Source organism: Lampetra fluviatilis, chromosome 43 (assembly GCF_964198595.1).
Source record: "Lampetra fluviatilis chromosome 43, kcLamFluv1.1, whole genome shotgun sequence".
Taxonomy (NCBI): Eukaryota; Metazoa; Chordata; class Hyperoartia; order Petromyzontiformes; family Petromyzontidae; genus Lampetra; species Lampetra fluviatilis.
The window spans coordinates 1,501,216-1,514,920 of record NC_136317.1 but is presented as its reverse complement, the minus strand read 5'-3'; the positions used below and the strand labels follow the sequence as shown (position 1 = coordinate 1,514,920).

Sequence of the window (13,705 nt, the reverse complement as noted above, 5' to 3'; positions counted from 1 at the left end):
CCAGTTGTACTCTATCAATTCATAAGGTCAAGACATTTCCGTAAAGACAATCGGGAGCTAACAGTGCATCAATCAGTGTCAGAGAACAAAGCTGGAAGTTGACGTCGTATAACTACTTCTGAAGCCGCTGGGGAAAATCTCTTCATGACCTGTAAAGAGTGTTCATCACACGTCAATAAAATTAACAAATGTCAGTCTTCCGGCTGGAATGAGGCCAATATTTACAAAAAAAATTTGAATGATTTTTTTTTTCAATGTCTTTTGTGACTGGGGCGACATCAATTTGTTCCACTTGAGAAGCCAGGGGCAGCTGAAACCTGGCATCGAACCTATGTCCTTAGTGGTGCCAGCTTTGTCCTCTGACCTCTGAGCCTCCCAGCCACCGCAGCTTATCTTAATTCAATAATTTCTCTTTTCATTTTTTTAGAAACGTTCATGTTTTCTGCAATTGTATCCATATCTTTGGATCATATTCACGTTTCCTGCATAAAAGATTTGCTTTTATGCAATCGGAAATGCCTTTGCGTAATAATAGCGCCTTTTCGCGATGTGATACCGTTCCTCATTCATTCACGACGACGTTGGCAACGCGTCGGTGTGCCGCTCTCGCGCGCGTGCGCTCTTTCTCCCGAACGCTTCGCTCACGGCTTCGTGTCTTCCCCTCCCAGACCCGTCCGACTCCCTGCACGAGCTGCACCAGTCCGGCATGGAGTCCAACCTGGCTCTCATCGTCGGCGTGTCGAGCGGCTCCCTCATCCTGCTGCTCCTGCTGCTCCTGCTCGCCCTCTCCGTCTGCTATGTCCGCCGCAGCCGCGAGTCCCGCCGTTGGGGCCGCGGCGGGGGCGGCGGCGGCGGTTCCGGGGGGCCCGGTCCCGGCGGGCCGGGCCGCCGGGGCCCGCACTTGAACGCGTCGGCGGCGGCGTCGGCACCGCCGCCGCAGTCGTCGCTGCCGCTGTCGCTGACGCCCGGCTCCGTGGCCGTGAAGTTGGGGGGCGGCGGCGGAGGCGGCAACAACAACGGCTCGGACCCCAGCGACGTGGTGATTCCGCTGCGGACGCTCGAGGGCGGATTCTGCCCGCACTACGAGAAAGTGAGCGGGGACTACGGCCACCCGGTGTACATCGTGCAGGAAGTGCCGCCACCCAGCAACGCGAACGTCTACTACAAGGTGTGAGCGCCGCTGCCGATGGGACTGTGGGCGCGGACGCTGAGTTTCCGCATCGCAAAAGCGTTGCTTTTGTGTTTTTAATAGTTTATTTTATTTTATTTTCGGGACGTTCTTTTTGTCGTTCTATATTTTTTTTCTTTTTACGACTCGATGGACGCCGCCGTCTCCCTTCCTCCGCGAGGGTGAAGCCGCAAGGGAGGACCACTTCCGCCGATGACGTTTACTTGCGCCATATTGGACGCGTGAAAACGCTTGCAGGAGGAAGCTCCGCGGAGAACTCTGCCACCTCTCGTCGTCGGAATAAAACGGCAAGCGACCGTTCGCGACCCTCACCCCCGCCCCTGCCCCCCCTCCCACGTCCGCCACCTCGTGCCATCGCGCTCCACAAGTTTTACCGTGAGCCTCTCAACGGTGGCTTCCTCCGTCACACCCGTGCAGGATGGTGACCTCTGCCGGAGACCTCTGCTTTGGTTCACACGATTTTGCCAAGCCATACAGAAAGGGATCTGATGGCAGAGGACACTTGTTGTTGTTGTTGTTGTCACCTGCGTTGTGGTCATCGCAAGGCAAGCATATGACAAAAATAAAATAGAATTCATAAATGCCATCCAAATTCGAATTCTACATTCTTCTCAGCAAAATGACCTTTTGCAGTAGTGGCAACATTTCAATAAAGGTGGTATGCATGGGGTTGTTTTTTTTTCTTTCTTGCTGTTGGTGAAGGTTATTATGTTCAAAAATAACCTGAACTATCTAACTACTGCCCTGCTTTTTGAGTAACAAGTTACATTTTTAAATACGATTTTTGTGATGCTGTGCTTAATGAGTTTTAAGAGCTGCTTTAAACACTGGCTTTTCCAGACTTTTAGGCATGTGCCCATCACTGCAGAGTGCCTCTGATCTATCAGAGCTATTCAATGGGGTATTTTTAAAACCTTTATTTTAATTTTACATTTTTACATCTTACATTTTTTCCATTATTATGCATTATGTGAGTAAATCAATACTTTTGGGGATACTTTAAAAAAGAAGCATACATGCAAGACCCGCTGTGAGACTTTTTTTCCTCTCCAACAGAAAATTTTTGTCATTTTTCATTTATCATTTCATTTCACGGTACACTTTCAACCGTGCTCCGTGTGAGAGAACCCACGAAGGCATCTGCTATAAACCTCTGTGCACCATATTTGCGCGCCGTTCATAATCTCCCCGCCGTTCTGGGGCGCTTGGCGCGCAGAGCCACAATTTTAAACCTTTCTGACTTAAATTACCACTGGAGAGATTCTCCCACTGAAGCGGATATCGGTGACCGGGAGGTTTGCATGAAATGCTTTTTGCAGTTTTTAGTCTCAGGAGTCAGAAAACTTGAACGCTTTTTTTTTCTTCTCTTCATTTTGGGTCAATGTACAATGCTACTACTCGAATTTTAAAAGGCGATCTTTGGGAGTCAAATTTTTTTTTTTACACGTTGCTTTTTTATGATCATAAACTCATTTCGCGAAATGCGGGATTGTGAAATCAATTTTGCAGACGCACCGCGCATATACACTTGCACTAACACGCACGCGGATCACTAATGTTTGACTGAATATGAAACTTTTTTTAAATAGCAATGTACCACTTCTGTAACTATCATTGTACGTATGCAAATACAGGACTTTCCAAAAAGCTGAGGTTCACAGTTTCTTGGCGGTGCTTTGAGCTAAATTGAACCGTAATTAGGGAATTAGTTCAGCATCTCAAAATATAATTTATTTCTACATTTTATCGCAATTTAATTAAGATCGGGATTTTACGTTGATTGTAATTCGTACCGACATTTATTATCAGCCTTATAGGGTAATATCAAAATCCGTGGAGATCCAGGGACAGGGACCGGCAACCACAATAACAAGAAGAGCCATTGTTATCGTATTCGGTGAAAAATACTCAACTTTTCAAGAGACGCAAAACGTGTGAATACGAGAGACGGTGGTTCCTTAATAAAAATAACGTGTCACGAAGCAGCCCTTTAAAGAGCCGCGTGCCGCAGTTTGCCGACCGCTGCCCACACAGGGCTAAGTAGGGCTGGTCGTTTTTTCCTTAAGTCACGAAACTCACTCGCTTTACCCTCGACTCTGCCCAGTCCCGCTGTCATTAACTCAAGGCGCCGCGTGACCGTTATGACACCAATGGCAAAAGGATTTGCCTCCATGTTGGCCGCAGAAGTTCCGGGGTTGGCTGTGGCAATCGCAACTGTTGACTCGACGTGGGATATCGGTTCACCAGACTTGCTCGGCTGCCCATGTAAACTTCCGCGTCCCCCCCCACCCCCCCTGAACCAACAAGCTCACGATCCAAACTGTGTCGGCAGATCTCCGCAAAGCGTGCTCGCCCCACGTCCACAATGGCACATGGGCCCCGGGCGATAAACGTTTCCACGCGAGCGGCGCGAATGCCCCTGTAATAGATGGGGCCTTGTTAAAACCCCAATTGACAAGGACATCTCGCGGTGTTTAATTTGAAGAAGAAGAGAAAAATTATAATTAAAGCCCGCAGTTAATTAAAAATGATCACGCAAACTGCACACAAAGTTCAGGGATTAATTAAGACTCTGATTGATAAGCCAACCATGCTTTCTCTCCGTCTGTCTCCCGTGTGATACGGTTGGCTCGACACATTTTTTTGCTATCGCCGCTGCCACCAACCGTACCGGCCCTGCGTAAATAATGAAGCGGGCAAACAGCGGGCATGAAAACAGGCGCGCTTAATACCACATTAGCCATCGTGGCATTAGTGGAAAATCCTTTGTGCATTGAACTGCTAAATGATCTGGAGAGTTTGGAGGTTGGCGCGTTTGTAAATGCCGTCGTTAGAGTAATGCAAATATCCATTACGGAGTTTGCCGCGTCCCATTATTGAAAGGCGACCTTTCCTTTCCTAACGAATAGTGGCGCTGTCAGAGGTGGTAACTATTGGGGTGAGGGGGTGGGGTTAAAAGAATGAGACGAGAGCTCACGAAGGAGTAAAGTTTCCGTTTTAACGATTCCAAACAGAGAAGGAGCATGTGACTTGAAGCGGTGCCTCTTCCCGTTGCCATGATTTATATTAGCGGTGTTGATGCAGTCACAACATACTCAGCTCCGTGTGAAAGTTGTAACAACAACAACAAACTTATTAAGTGATAATGTTGTAATACATGAAATTACTATGAATAAAAAAACACATCAGGGATTAGCAATTTGTGGGGCCAAAACTATGGAAAAAATTATAAACAAAAGAACTATAAACGAATGCCGTATTTTCTTGCAGCTGTTAGTCATACCTTCCTTCACCACAAACCTTTTCCCTTTTAAGAAAAACGAATTTAAGGAGTTTGTGCTGATTTTTTTCATATAATACAATACAACTGTGTAGCCTTGGGGCGGCAATCCACAGAAAAAGACGTTAAGATTCATCCTCATAATAAAAATAAAAACCCAAAGGCAAATCACAAAAACAAGCCATCATGGCGGAAATTGTAGGGGTTTCGTTTTTTTAGCTCAATCAAAATCCTGAAGTCGCAAGCAGATTCGATCAGTTTTCAATGAATCAACCGCTCAGATGTTTTCCATCAGATGTGACATTCGGGAGTTGCTTCAGACAAGTGCCGATTCATTAATTCACTTCGTGGCACTGTTATTGCCACGTTTTTATTTCTGGATCGACTGAAAGTCGTGTCGCAGAGGGCAGACGAGCACATTCCCCGTGTGTCTCTCACTTGTCTTATAAAAAAAAGATGTATTTAAATCGATCAAATCCGAAAGCAGTGCACGTCAGTAATACAAATCTGCTTAAGATGTACATGCGCAGGAAATTACTCGAACGTCAAACTTACTTACGTCCACCATATTTAGCTTAATTACCCTAAGACCAGTTGAAAAAAAAATTGCTCCGAGGCTCTTTTAATAAGTTGCAACTTATTATAAAAGTCACGCGGGTGCCAATTATAATATTATAGCGTAATTGAACTTCAGCTTCTGGGAGGGTCTTAATTTTGTTACGCGCCGTTAGAGAGTCTTGCTGCAACGAACGCGTAAGGCTGCCATTTAGGATGCCATGGTGTTCCAGGGTTTCTGGCGTTAAGTCCTAACATCGTTTTGGAGCATTTTCAGCTGGCCGGCGCCGAGCGTGTGATGAGTTCCTCAGCTGTGCAAGATTTTGGGCTTTCGGGAAAGCGATTACGGCGAATGTGCGGCGGTGGTGGCGGCGTAAATTGTTTAAGTTCTCGTAGTCAAGGCAGGCGCAGAGGACTTGAGGAATTTGCAGAGCTTTGGACGACAGATGTAAAAAAGAAGAAAAGGCAAGAGGGCCTATTTAGCCCACATTCTTTCCCTAATCCCCAGAGCAAGCCTTCGGATCAGTTGGTCCGCACATTCAATGTCCTCCAACGGTAGCTGCCGTCTCATTAGTCTGAGCTGTGTCAAAGTGTGTCCATGTCTGACCAGCGTGACCCCACTCCCACCACTCCCCCCACCACCACCCACCACCCACCACCACCCAACCCCACCGAGCAAATGTGTATTTTTCCATCCTCCCCCCCCCCCCCCCCCACATTACATATATGTTTATCTCCTTTTTTTAATGAGAAAATGAAAATAATTTGTGTAACATTAAAGGCAAGGGTGTGTTTATTGCCATGCCAGCTGGCGTCTATTATAGAGACCAAAAGGAGAAAAGGCTGTTGTGAAGTGGGTGCTGTGCTTGGAAAACGTTAGACTTTTGAATAAGAGAACTTGGGTAACAACCGTAGCGAGGATCGCATCTGGGAGGACTCTTTCTCTTCTAAAACAATGCACCGGCCAGAATTTAAAGCAGGGGCTATGTCAAGTCCACTCTGCAAGAGGGTCACAATGGTGAATAAAGCAGCATTGGGATATAAGCGGTGGGACGTGACTCTTCACGCAGTTAAAAAAAAATGTAAATGCACAATAAAAAAAACGACGGGATGAAATCCCCCTTTCTGCTCCGTAGGTTGGACATTGGTCCTTTGAGAAAGACGAGAGATGGGGATTTTTACATCACAGCCACGTGATACTTGAGGTTGAAGCACGGTAGTCGTAACCCTCTATTGATGGATCGAGATGGCTGCCTTTGAATTACAAATGGGGGAGATGGGGGGGGGGGACGTATGGGCGGGTTGCGGTGCTGCCCTTAACAAGCCCTGGTGGTTGACACTAAATCCTGGGAGATCTGAAAATGCTTGTATTTTCAAACCGATTGTTGTCGTCGGGATCTCGGATAATTCGCCTCGCAAGCGTCTGCAAGCGCAGTGCGCTGGTGCTTTGCTCATCGAGTGTCAGCTGGAATTCAACCATCACCGCATTATTGGTGTGTGTGCGCGCTGGCAATTTGCAGAGCTCTTGAGCAAGCAAGAAAAATTGTAAAATGTCACGGCTTATCCCCACAGTGCAATCAATGTCACATATGATGGCACTTCAGGCGGAGTTATTTCATTATTTATTTTATTACTTTCATATTTTTTTGGGTGTTTGGGGCCGGGGAAGGGAGGGGCAAATGGGAGAGGTGCGGTTAATGTGCATTTGCAGGAGAGGGGGGGAAAATAACAACGCAGACGCTTCACGATCTTTTTTTAATTTTTACGTTGAGAACACACGAAAAGGGTCTTCTTTCTGGTCTCATTCAGTGGAGGACGGCGGGCAGTAGAGTGTGTCGCGCGTGAAGTGCACCACGTGAGGATGGACGGACCGAGCGCGCTTGCAAATTCAGCACGATTATGCTCCACTTGTCAGCGTGACATCACAACTAAAGCTTTACCCAATTCATCTCACTGTGAATTCAAAGCACGGCACGGGGCATAAAGCGATTACCATTAGTTCCAAACACGGGGGTTCATTTTAAATCATGATGAACACATTGCGAAAAGAACAAAGGAGACACTTGATGTTTTATTCTGACAATGTCTGGGGTGTAAAAAATAAAGTCGAGCACAAAGAGATTGCCTCGAAACCGAATTCCACTTCGTGTGTCTCGTAGAATGTGCGCAGTGAAGTCATACTCGGGATTTGTATTGTTTTAGCTGAGCACATGACATTGCGATTTTGACAGTGCTTTTTCACGGGATCAAGTAAATAACTAACAAACATGTTTCGTGGTTCCACCGTTGCTCGAGGACGTGTGACATCGAGCGCCAAGACGCCCTTGACTGACGCCATGGAGAGCGACGCAAGTTCATGTAATGATTCATATTAAATTCGTGCACTTTTAATTGTTTAGCTGCGGAGGGAAATTGGAGGCCGCGCATCTTCCAAGACATAATAACAACGCCCAATTGAGAGGCTTGACGAGCCACGGGGCATGGCTTGCAGCGCCTGTGACTTTGTGTGGCTTTTATAACCGCGATATCCACGCAACGCTTTCACGTCGACATTAAGATCGGTTGTTAAACACATTTACGCGTCAATTTAATTTGTAACCGCGCATGAGATTAATTTGGACGATTAACAATTTTTATTTAACATTTTGAGTTGTCTTTTGCTTTCACACATATTGGCTACCCTTACACAGAAATGATAACATGTAGAAATAAATAACTAAAAATCCCGTACCTAATATTTTAGAAATGCCTACAGGATCAGTTTAGGACGAACATTATTTTTTTCATGCTATTGTACAATGTTGTTTCAATAAAGTATAAATGGAAAAACAGTATGTGCCATATATTTTTAAATGCCCTATAGTGATATATCTCTCAAGGATTCAAATGCCTTACCTGTAGGGTGACATGACAATTATGAAATGTATAAGCACTGTCAAATTCCCTTGTAGGATTTTTATAGGATTTTCTGTTTGAATCCTGTTTAAAGCTTCTGCAGAACTTATTCAATTTCTTGCAGGATCCTGCAGGGAGAGTTCCACCATATAATATTGTGTAGGATTAAAATAACACCCCTCCTGTATTCATTTCTATGGGAGGGATTACATTATGCCACTGTGAGATTATCAGTTAAATTTGTCTATTACACTTTGGCATGTAATAACCATAAGGGGGTCATTTGTAAAATATTTATAAAAAGAAGTACATTCTTGTATCATTCACGTGCAAATGATCCTTGTTTTGGTCTGTGTGGCAATTGCGCGAGGGAAGACAAGGAGGAGACTGTTAGTGTTTAAGCCATTCAAAAAAACTAAATAGGTGTTCATGAAGATGTCATCCATTTTAAAATAATGATTATTGCAAAACAGTTTGAACTGCGTAGTTGAAATGTTAACAACACATTCCTTAGGGGTTTTTTGTTGTCGTGTTTTTGAGAGATTTTCAAACAATCACGGCCGAGACGTTGGCAAACGTGCTGGGGCACTGGAATCTCGACACGAGATGCGGTTTAGAGGCGTGAGACTCGCACAATACGATCTCGTTTCTACCAAGCGTTTGTGGGAACGGTTCTGTCGGCCGAGCTAAAAACCATTTGCCTAATGATGATGATTCTTCAATAATGAATGACATTTTTATGGACACCTTGGGTTAAAAAAAAATCAAACACTGCCCTTAAGAAAAAGCACTGCAAAGCTTATGATTACTATCATTTTGGGTCCTGTAGGTATTTTAAAGTTGTACACTCTTCGGCTTACGTAGTATATGACGACGGTATTTGATAATGTTTTTAGTTTTGACTATTCCTGTTTCCGCCTATATACTTGTATTTTTGTGATATCAGTTTCCAAAAAATACAATTATTTCTTTATCTGCATGTCAAGCAGATGCATTCTCATATAATTTTTTTCGAGATGAAATGTAGATGCTATAAAAGGGTTAAATTGTCATTATCCCGAAACTCCTTTCCATTTTTGTCCCATCCTGTCTCTGTGTGCAAACCCTCAATGGACACTGAATGGACATCGGAGGACATGTGATGCTCAATGCACCGATCGTATGGGAAGAACTCTTCTTGATGTGAATAAGATTTTATTCGGAAGGACTTGTTGAGAATGAGTGTTTTTTAATAATAAAAAAAATCAAACTCGCAAACGCCTTATTTAGCACAGACAATCCTTGACGCGGGTTGAGGTGGTGTCGCTTTGTTGGTTAGCGCGACCTCTTCTTGCAGCGAGTGGCTGTAAAATTAACCTTGAATTTTACCATCAAAACACTCGAGATGACATCAAACTGGTTGCGGTTGCTTTTTTTTGTCAACGTTTTTCAAAGGAGTGTAAATTCTTATACATATTCCTCGTTTCGTGTTTCGTATGTAGTACACACACACACAATTAACGTTTTGTTCCGGATTGCTTTATTTTCTTTCGAGAGGGACCACGAGACCGCGTTGTGATTACTTTGAAGTATTTATTTAAAGAAAAAAAAAATTCCCCAGTATAAAAAATAAAAAAAACCCCCAACGAATTAAGGAATCTTCGGACAACACATTCTTAATGCCACGGACAGGTTTGAAACGGAAAAACAGATCAGCCGCCGTTATGAAGGATCCAACTTGTGGTTAATTGGACACCGTTGAACGTTTTTAAATAGTTGGAAATTCGAGTTTGTGTGCAGCCTTGCTGTGACTCGTGGCGAAGGACGAGCTGCCTCTAAAGATGATGTTTTTGTTGCCGAGGAAACGGTCGAGATGTTTCGCCACACATTGTGCTGCTGCTGCGTCGCACCACAGGAGCATTGGCGATGGCGCACTCGCAAAAACCACAAGGACTCTGGAGTGTAAACACAGAGTAACGTGACGGAACCTGTGCAGTGGCTTCACCTGTTGACAGTCGTATTTAGTCTGGGAGCAGCGGCGAGTGCGGATTGAAGCGGTGAAACGGAGCAGTGGAGTTATTCACATTTTCTCGGAAAGATTTGTCTGTATACTGCATTCTGTATATTTTGTTAAATAGCGCGCTGTAATTTATATTATATTTCCCTCACTATCTTAACTCGTACTGCTAAGTCTTAGTAACATGTTTTTTTTAAGGAAAAGTACCAGTACAGTACTACTCACTTTTTTTTTAACAAATGCTCTTTGTGTTCGTAACGTAGGGACAGTTTTTTTTTGCCTCGACAGTTTTTCGTAGTAGTCCTCACTCACGATAGTCACGGTTTTTTTTGTTGCAAGGAATTCTAAGTGAAAATTGTGCTGCATCATTTCCCTCGGTGCCAGTGTTTGTTACAGGAGTGCTTCAATATCTGGGGACCATTGTGCGGTGCTCACATCCCGGTGACACACAAAGCCGCGTGTCATAAAACCACAATCATGGCACACTAAATACGATCCAAGCAAAATTCATAGATAACACCTCAAACACGTTTATTTGTTTTTTTATTAATACGCCACGTACATTTTTATTGCGAGAATTACAATGATGAAACTACATTTCGAATAAATAAATAGCCGCGTGCCTGGGTGGAAATGAGAACAAGACATGGCGATCACTTTGTTTGTGTGTGTGTGTCACTGAATACCGTGCCTAATATTTAAATACTGTCGGTCGTATTGGCGGGAGCAATAAGACGTGAAATATTAAGTCAGAATGCATCATCGACTCGGGAATTACACCACTGCACGTCGGTTATGAATGGGAGAGTGGTATTTGGCTTCACGTTTAAACGAAAACCCTCCGTCTACATCACTCTCTGCCTACCTCCGTCGCAATAGTACCGGCACTACGACGACGACAGCAACATCAAGAGGCCTAGGACCTTGGGGCAGCGGATTCTATTAGCCGTGATAACAACAACTACAACAATAATCACAATAACACTATCATTTACTCAATAAAACATTGTATAGAAGAACATCAAGACGTGTCTTGAGCCAGGAAATTTAAATGTTTGCAGAAGGGAGCGAAGTGGCTACACAGCGAAGTGCAATTTCCCCCACCACCACCCCGAGTGCATGTGGATCGTATTAAGACGAGGGCCCCCCCCCCACCACCTCCCCCGGTGAGCCGAGGAGGCAGGGCCGCAGTCTTCGCGTGCGTCCTGCCGATCGGCGGTGGGGGATGGGTGCGCTCGTTTCACGTAGAACCGAAGCTCCATCATCCATGGCCGGTCACATTTGAGGTCCGTTGGACGTTCGGATTTTTTTTCTTGCTGTTGTCATTTCTTCCCTTCCCCCCCCTCCGCCTAAAAAAAAAATCTCGTTTTTTTACGTGACAATAAAAAGTGCGGCGTGGTGATTGCGTAAATTTTGTTGTGAGCCGAGACTTTCTCCGTCATCCGCTCCCCCATCCTCCCTCCCCCCTATCTCCTTCCCTCAAGCAAATTTTTCGGGTTTTATGGCGTAGATTTTTGTTTGTGTACAGCCCCCCCCCTGCACCCCCCCCCCCCACCGTGTGTTTTTTTCGGGGCAGTTTTCGATGTTTCCTAAGCAGGTGTTATTTTGTCACCACTTGTAATCGCTAAAGTTTGCTACACAACACTGTTTTTTTTTGGGGGGGGGGAGGGGGGGTGATGGAGGGGGGATTTTATGAGATCCTGTATGTACATTGTTCGATCTTTAAATAAAGTGGCAGTTTTATAAAAAAAAAACCCCCATCAGAATCGCGCAACTGCCGTGTGCTCTTCCCGTCCGAACGTTGTCGCGAGTTGTTAAAATACGACGGGGGCGTTTCTCTCTTGCGAGGGCCGTGAAAACATGAGGCGAGCAAATATCTTTAATTGATACGGCGTGTGTGTGTTGTGTGTGTGAGGAGCGCATCTTGGAAGAATTCTCACAGCTGGAACGGTTTTACGAGGTTGTCGAGTGGCATTATTATTATTCTCGGTCATTTCTGAGCCCATCAGTGCCAGGTTCATTTCTTTTTCGCGACAGCACATATAGAAGTGCCGCCTTCAAGATATATTGGCTCGGATGTATTATTTCCGCATCCTCCTGATGATTACACGGCACACTTTGTCTGCCTCTAAGCAGACGACGTGCGGAGGAGTGTGCGTCTTTCCAGCAGCGTGTGCGCGACCACGTCCGTGTGACATCGACACCGAGCACAAGGTCGTGGTGCGCCTTAGCGTCTCGAGCGTCTGGTAATCCGGACATCGCGGGAGTTGATCGTAAAATGTAAAAGGTCAAATGGCGTTGCAAAGGTTTAAACAAAAAAAATAACTCATGATCAACATTGCGTTCGCTTTCGAGCTTTCGACTTGTGTGGGACGGACACGTGTTTTGTGTCATCTCAAGTGACCCTCAGCCTTCCCCATCAACTCGCGCTGACCAGCGTGGTGAAGTATGGTTGAACAACTCTGCCCGCCCCACCTTGCATGGGGGAGGCCTTCGATGAGCAGCAACTTGACGAAGGGCTGTAAACTCGGCTGTATGACCGTCCACATGTATGACCGTCCACACGTATGACCCCACTTGCGTGCACGCTTAAGTGGTCGTAAAAACACGTTCAGAAATTGATGATGAAGATCCTCAAGAGAAGCCCCGAACATCAATGCACTTATTTTACGACGTAATCGATACGTGAATAATGTACGACTTCAAATGACACCTGACATTAGGCTGCGGCGGTGACCTTATAACCGGTACCGTAATAGACCGTCACACTTCACTGCTGTTAATTAACAGACAGCGTGACATCGGTGTTCTGAACGAACAGCGAGTATAATAGGAATGGAGCGGTGGTGCAGCGATTAGCGCTCTCCGCTATGAACCCCACCCACCCGAGTTAGATTCCCGACCATGGCTAACATTGGCGGCAAGAGATAACCAAACCATTCACCAACCCGCACTGTCCAGTTAGGTGAAATATGGTCAAGCAACCATCGTGACCGAAACGGCGTGGACAGGCCATCATCCAGCAGTGATTTGACATGGAACTGTAAAATATTCCTTATGAATCTATCCAGTGTTGTGCATGGGCGTGTGTGCAAACATGTCTAGGAGTGATCACAACCAGCAAAGGATGCTTGAGGTCCTCACGTGTAGCCCCAGAACATCAATGCACTTATTTGATTAAATAATCAATACATGAATAATATACGACTTCAAATGACACCTGACATTAGGCTGCTCGTGACCTCGTGCCTCGTGTGCCGTGTATACACACACACGTGCGTCATGACACCTCAATGCCGTTAATGAACGGACGGTTTAAGCGCTGCACTTGATTATGAGCCAATTACAAGAGGGACCATTGATTTGTGAAGCTTCACAATCACCCCCCTCATGCTCATCCGTAAAAAAATAATGAAATCGCGCCCTTCTCTTTCCGAATCGAGATGACGCACCGCCCCCTCCGCCGCTTGAAGATCTCACGACGCACACGCGCGCGCATCGTTGTGTGTACAAACACACAAAAACATATCTCCTCAGTTCTAGATTTGAAGCTTTCGTGACTGCAAGGATTCATATTCTTAGGGTTTTTTCGGTAAAGTCACTTAGGTAAAAAAATAAAATTAATAAAAGTAAAATAAAAATAAAATAAAATATTTTACTTTTATTAATTTTAATTAAACAATTTCACCTACGTGACTTTACCGAAAAAACATAAGAATATATCTCCTCAGCCTTATCGAGGCCACCGACTCAAAAGAACTGAGCGCCGCGGCCATGTTGCTGTCCCTCA

General features: G+C 45.1%; 1 protein-coding gene across 1 annotated transcript in view; it reads left to right on the top strand.

Annotated features, from left to right (window-relative positions):
• Nucleotides 1-11,578, top strand: part of LOC144946988 (ephrin-B2a-like) — a 164,948-nt gene extending 153,370 nt beyond the window's left edge. Inside the window, exon 5 of the mRNA XM_078876080.1 lies at nucleotides 669-11,578. Coding sequence (XP_078732206.1) covers nucleotides 669-1,174 — 506 coding nt within the window. The 3' untranslated portion in view covers nucleotides 1,175-11,578. The remainder of the gene's footprint in view (nucleotides 1-668) is intronic.
• The last annotated feature ends 2,127 nt before the right edge of the window (nucleotides 11,579-13,705 follow it).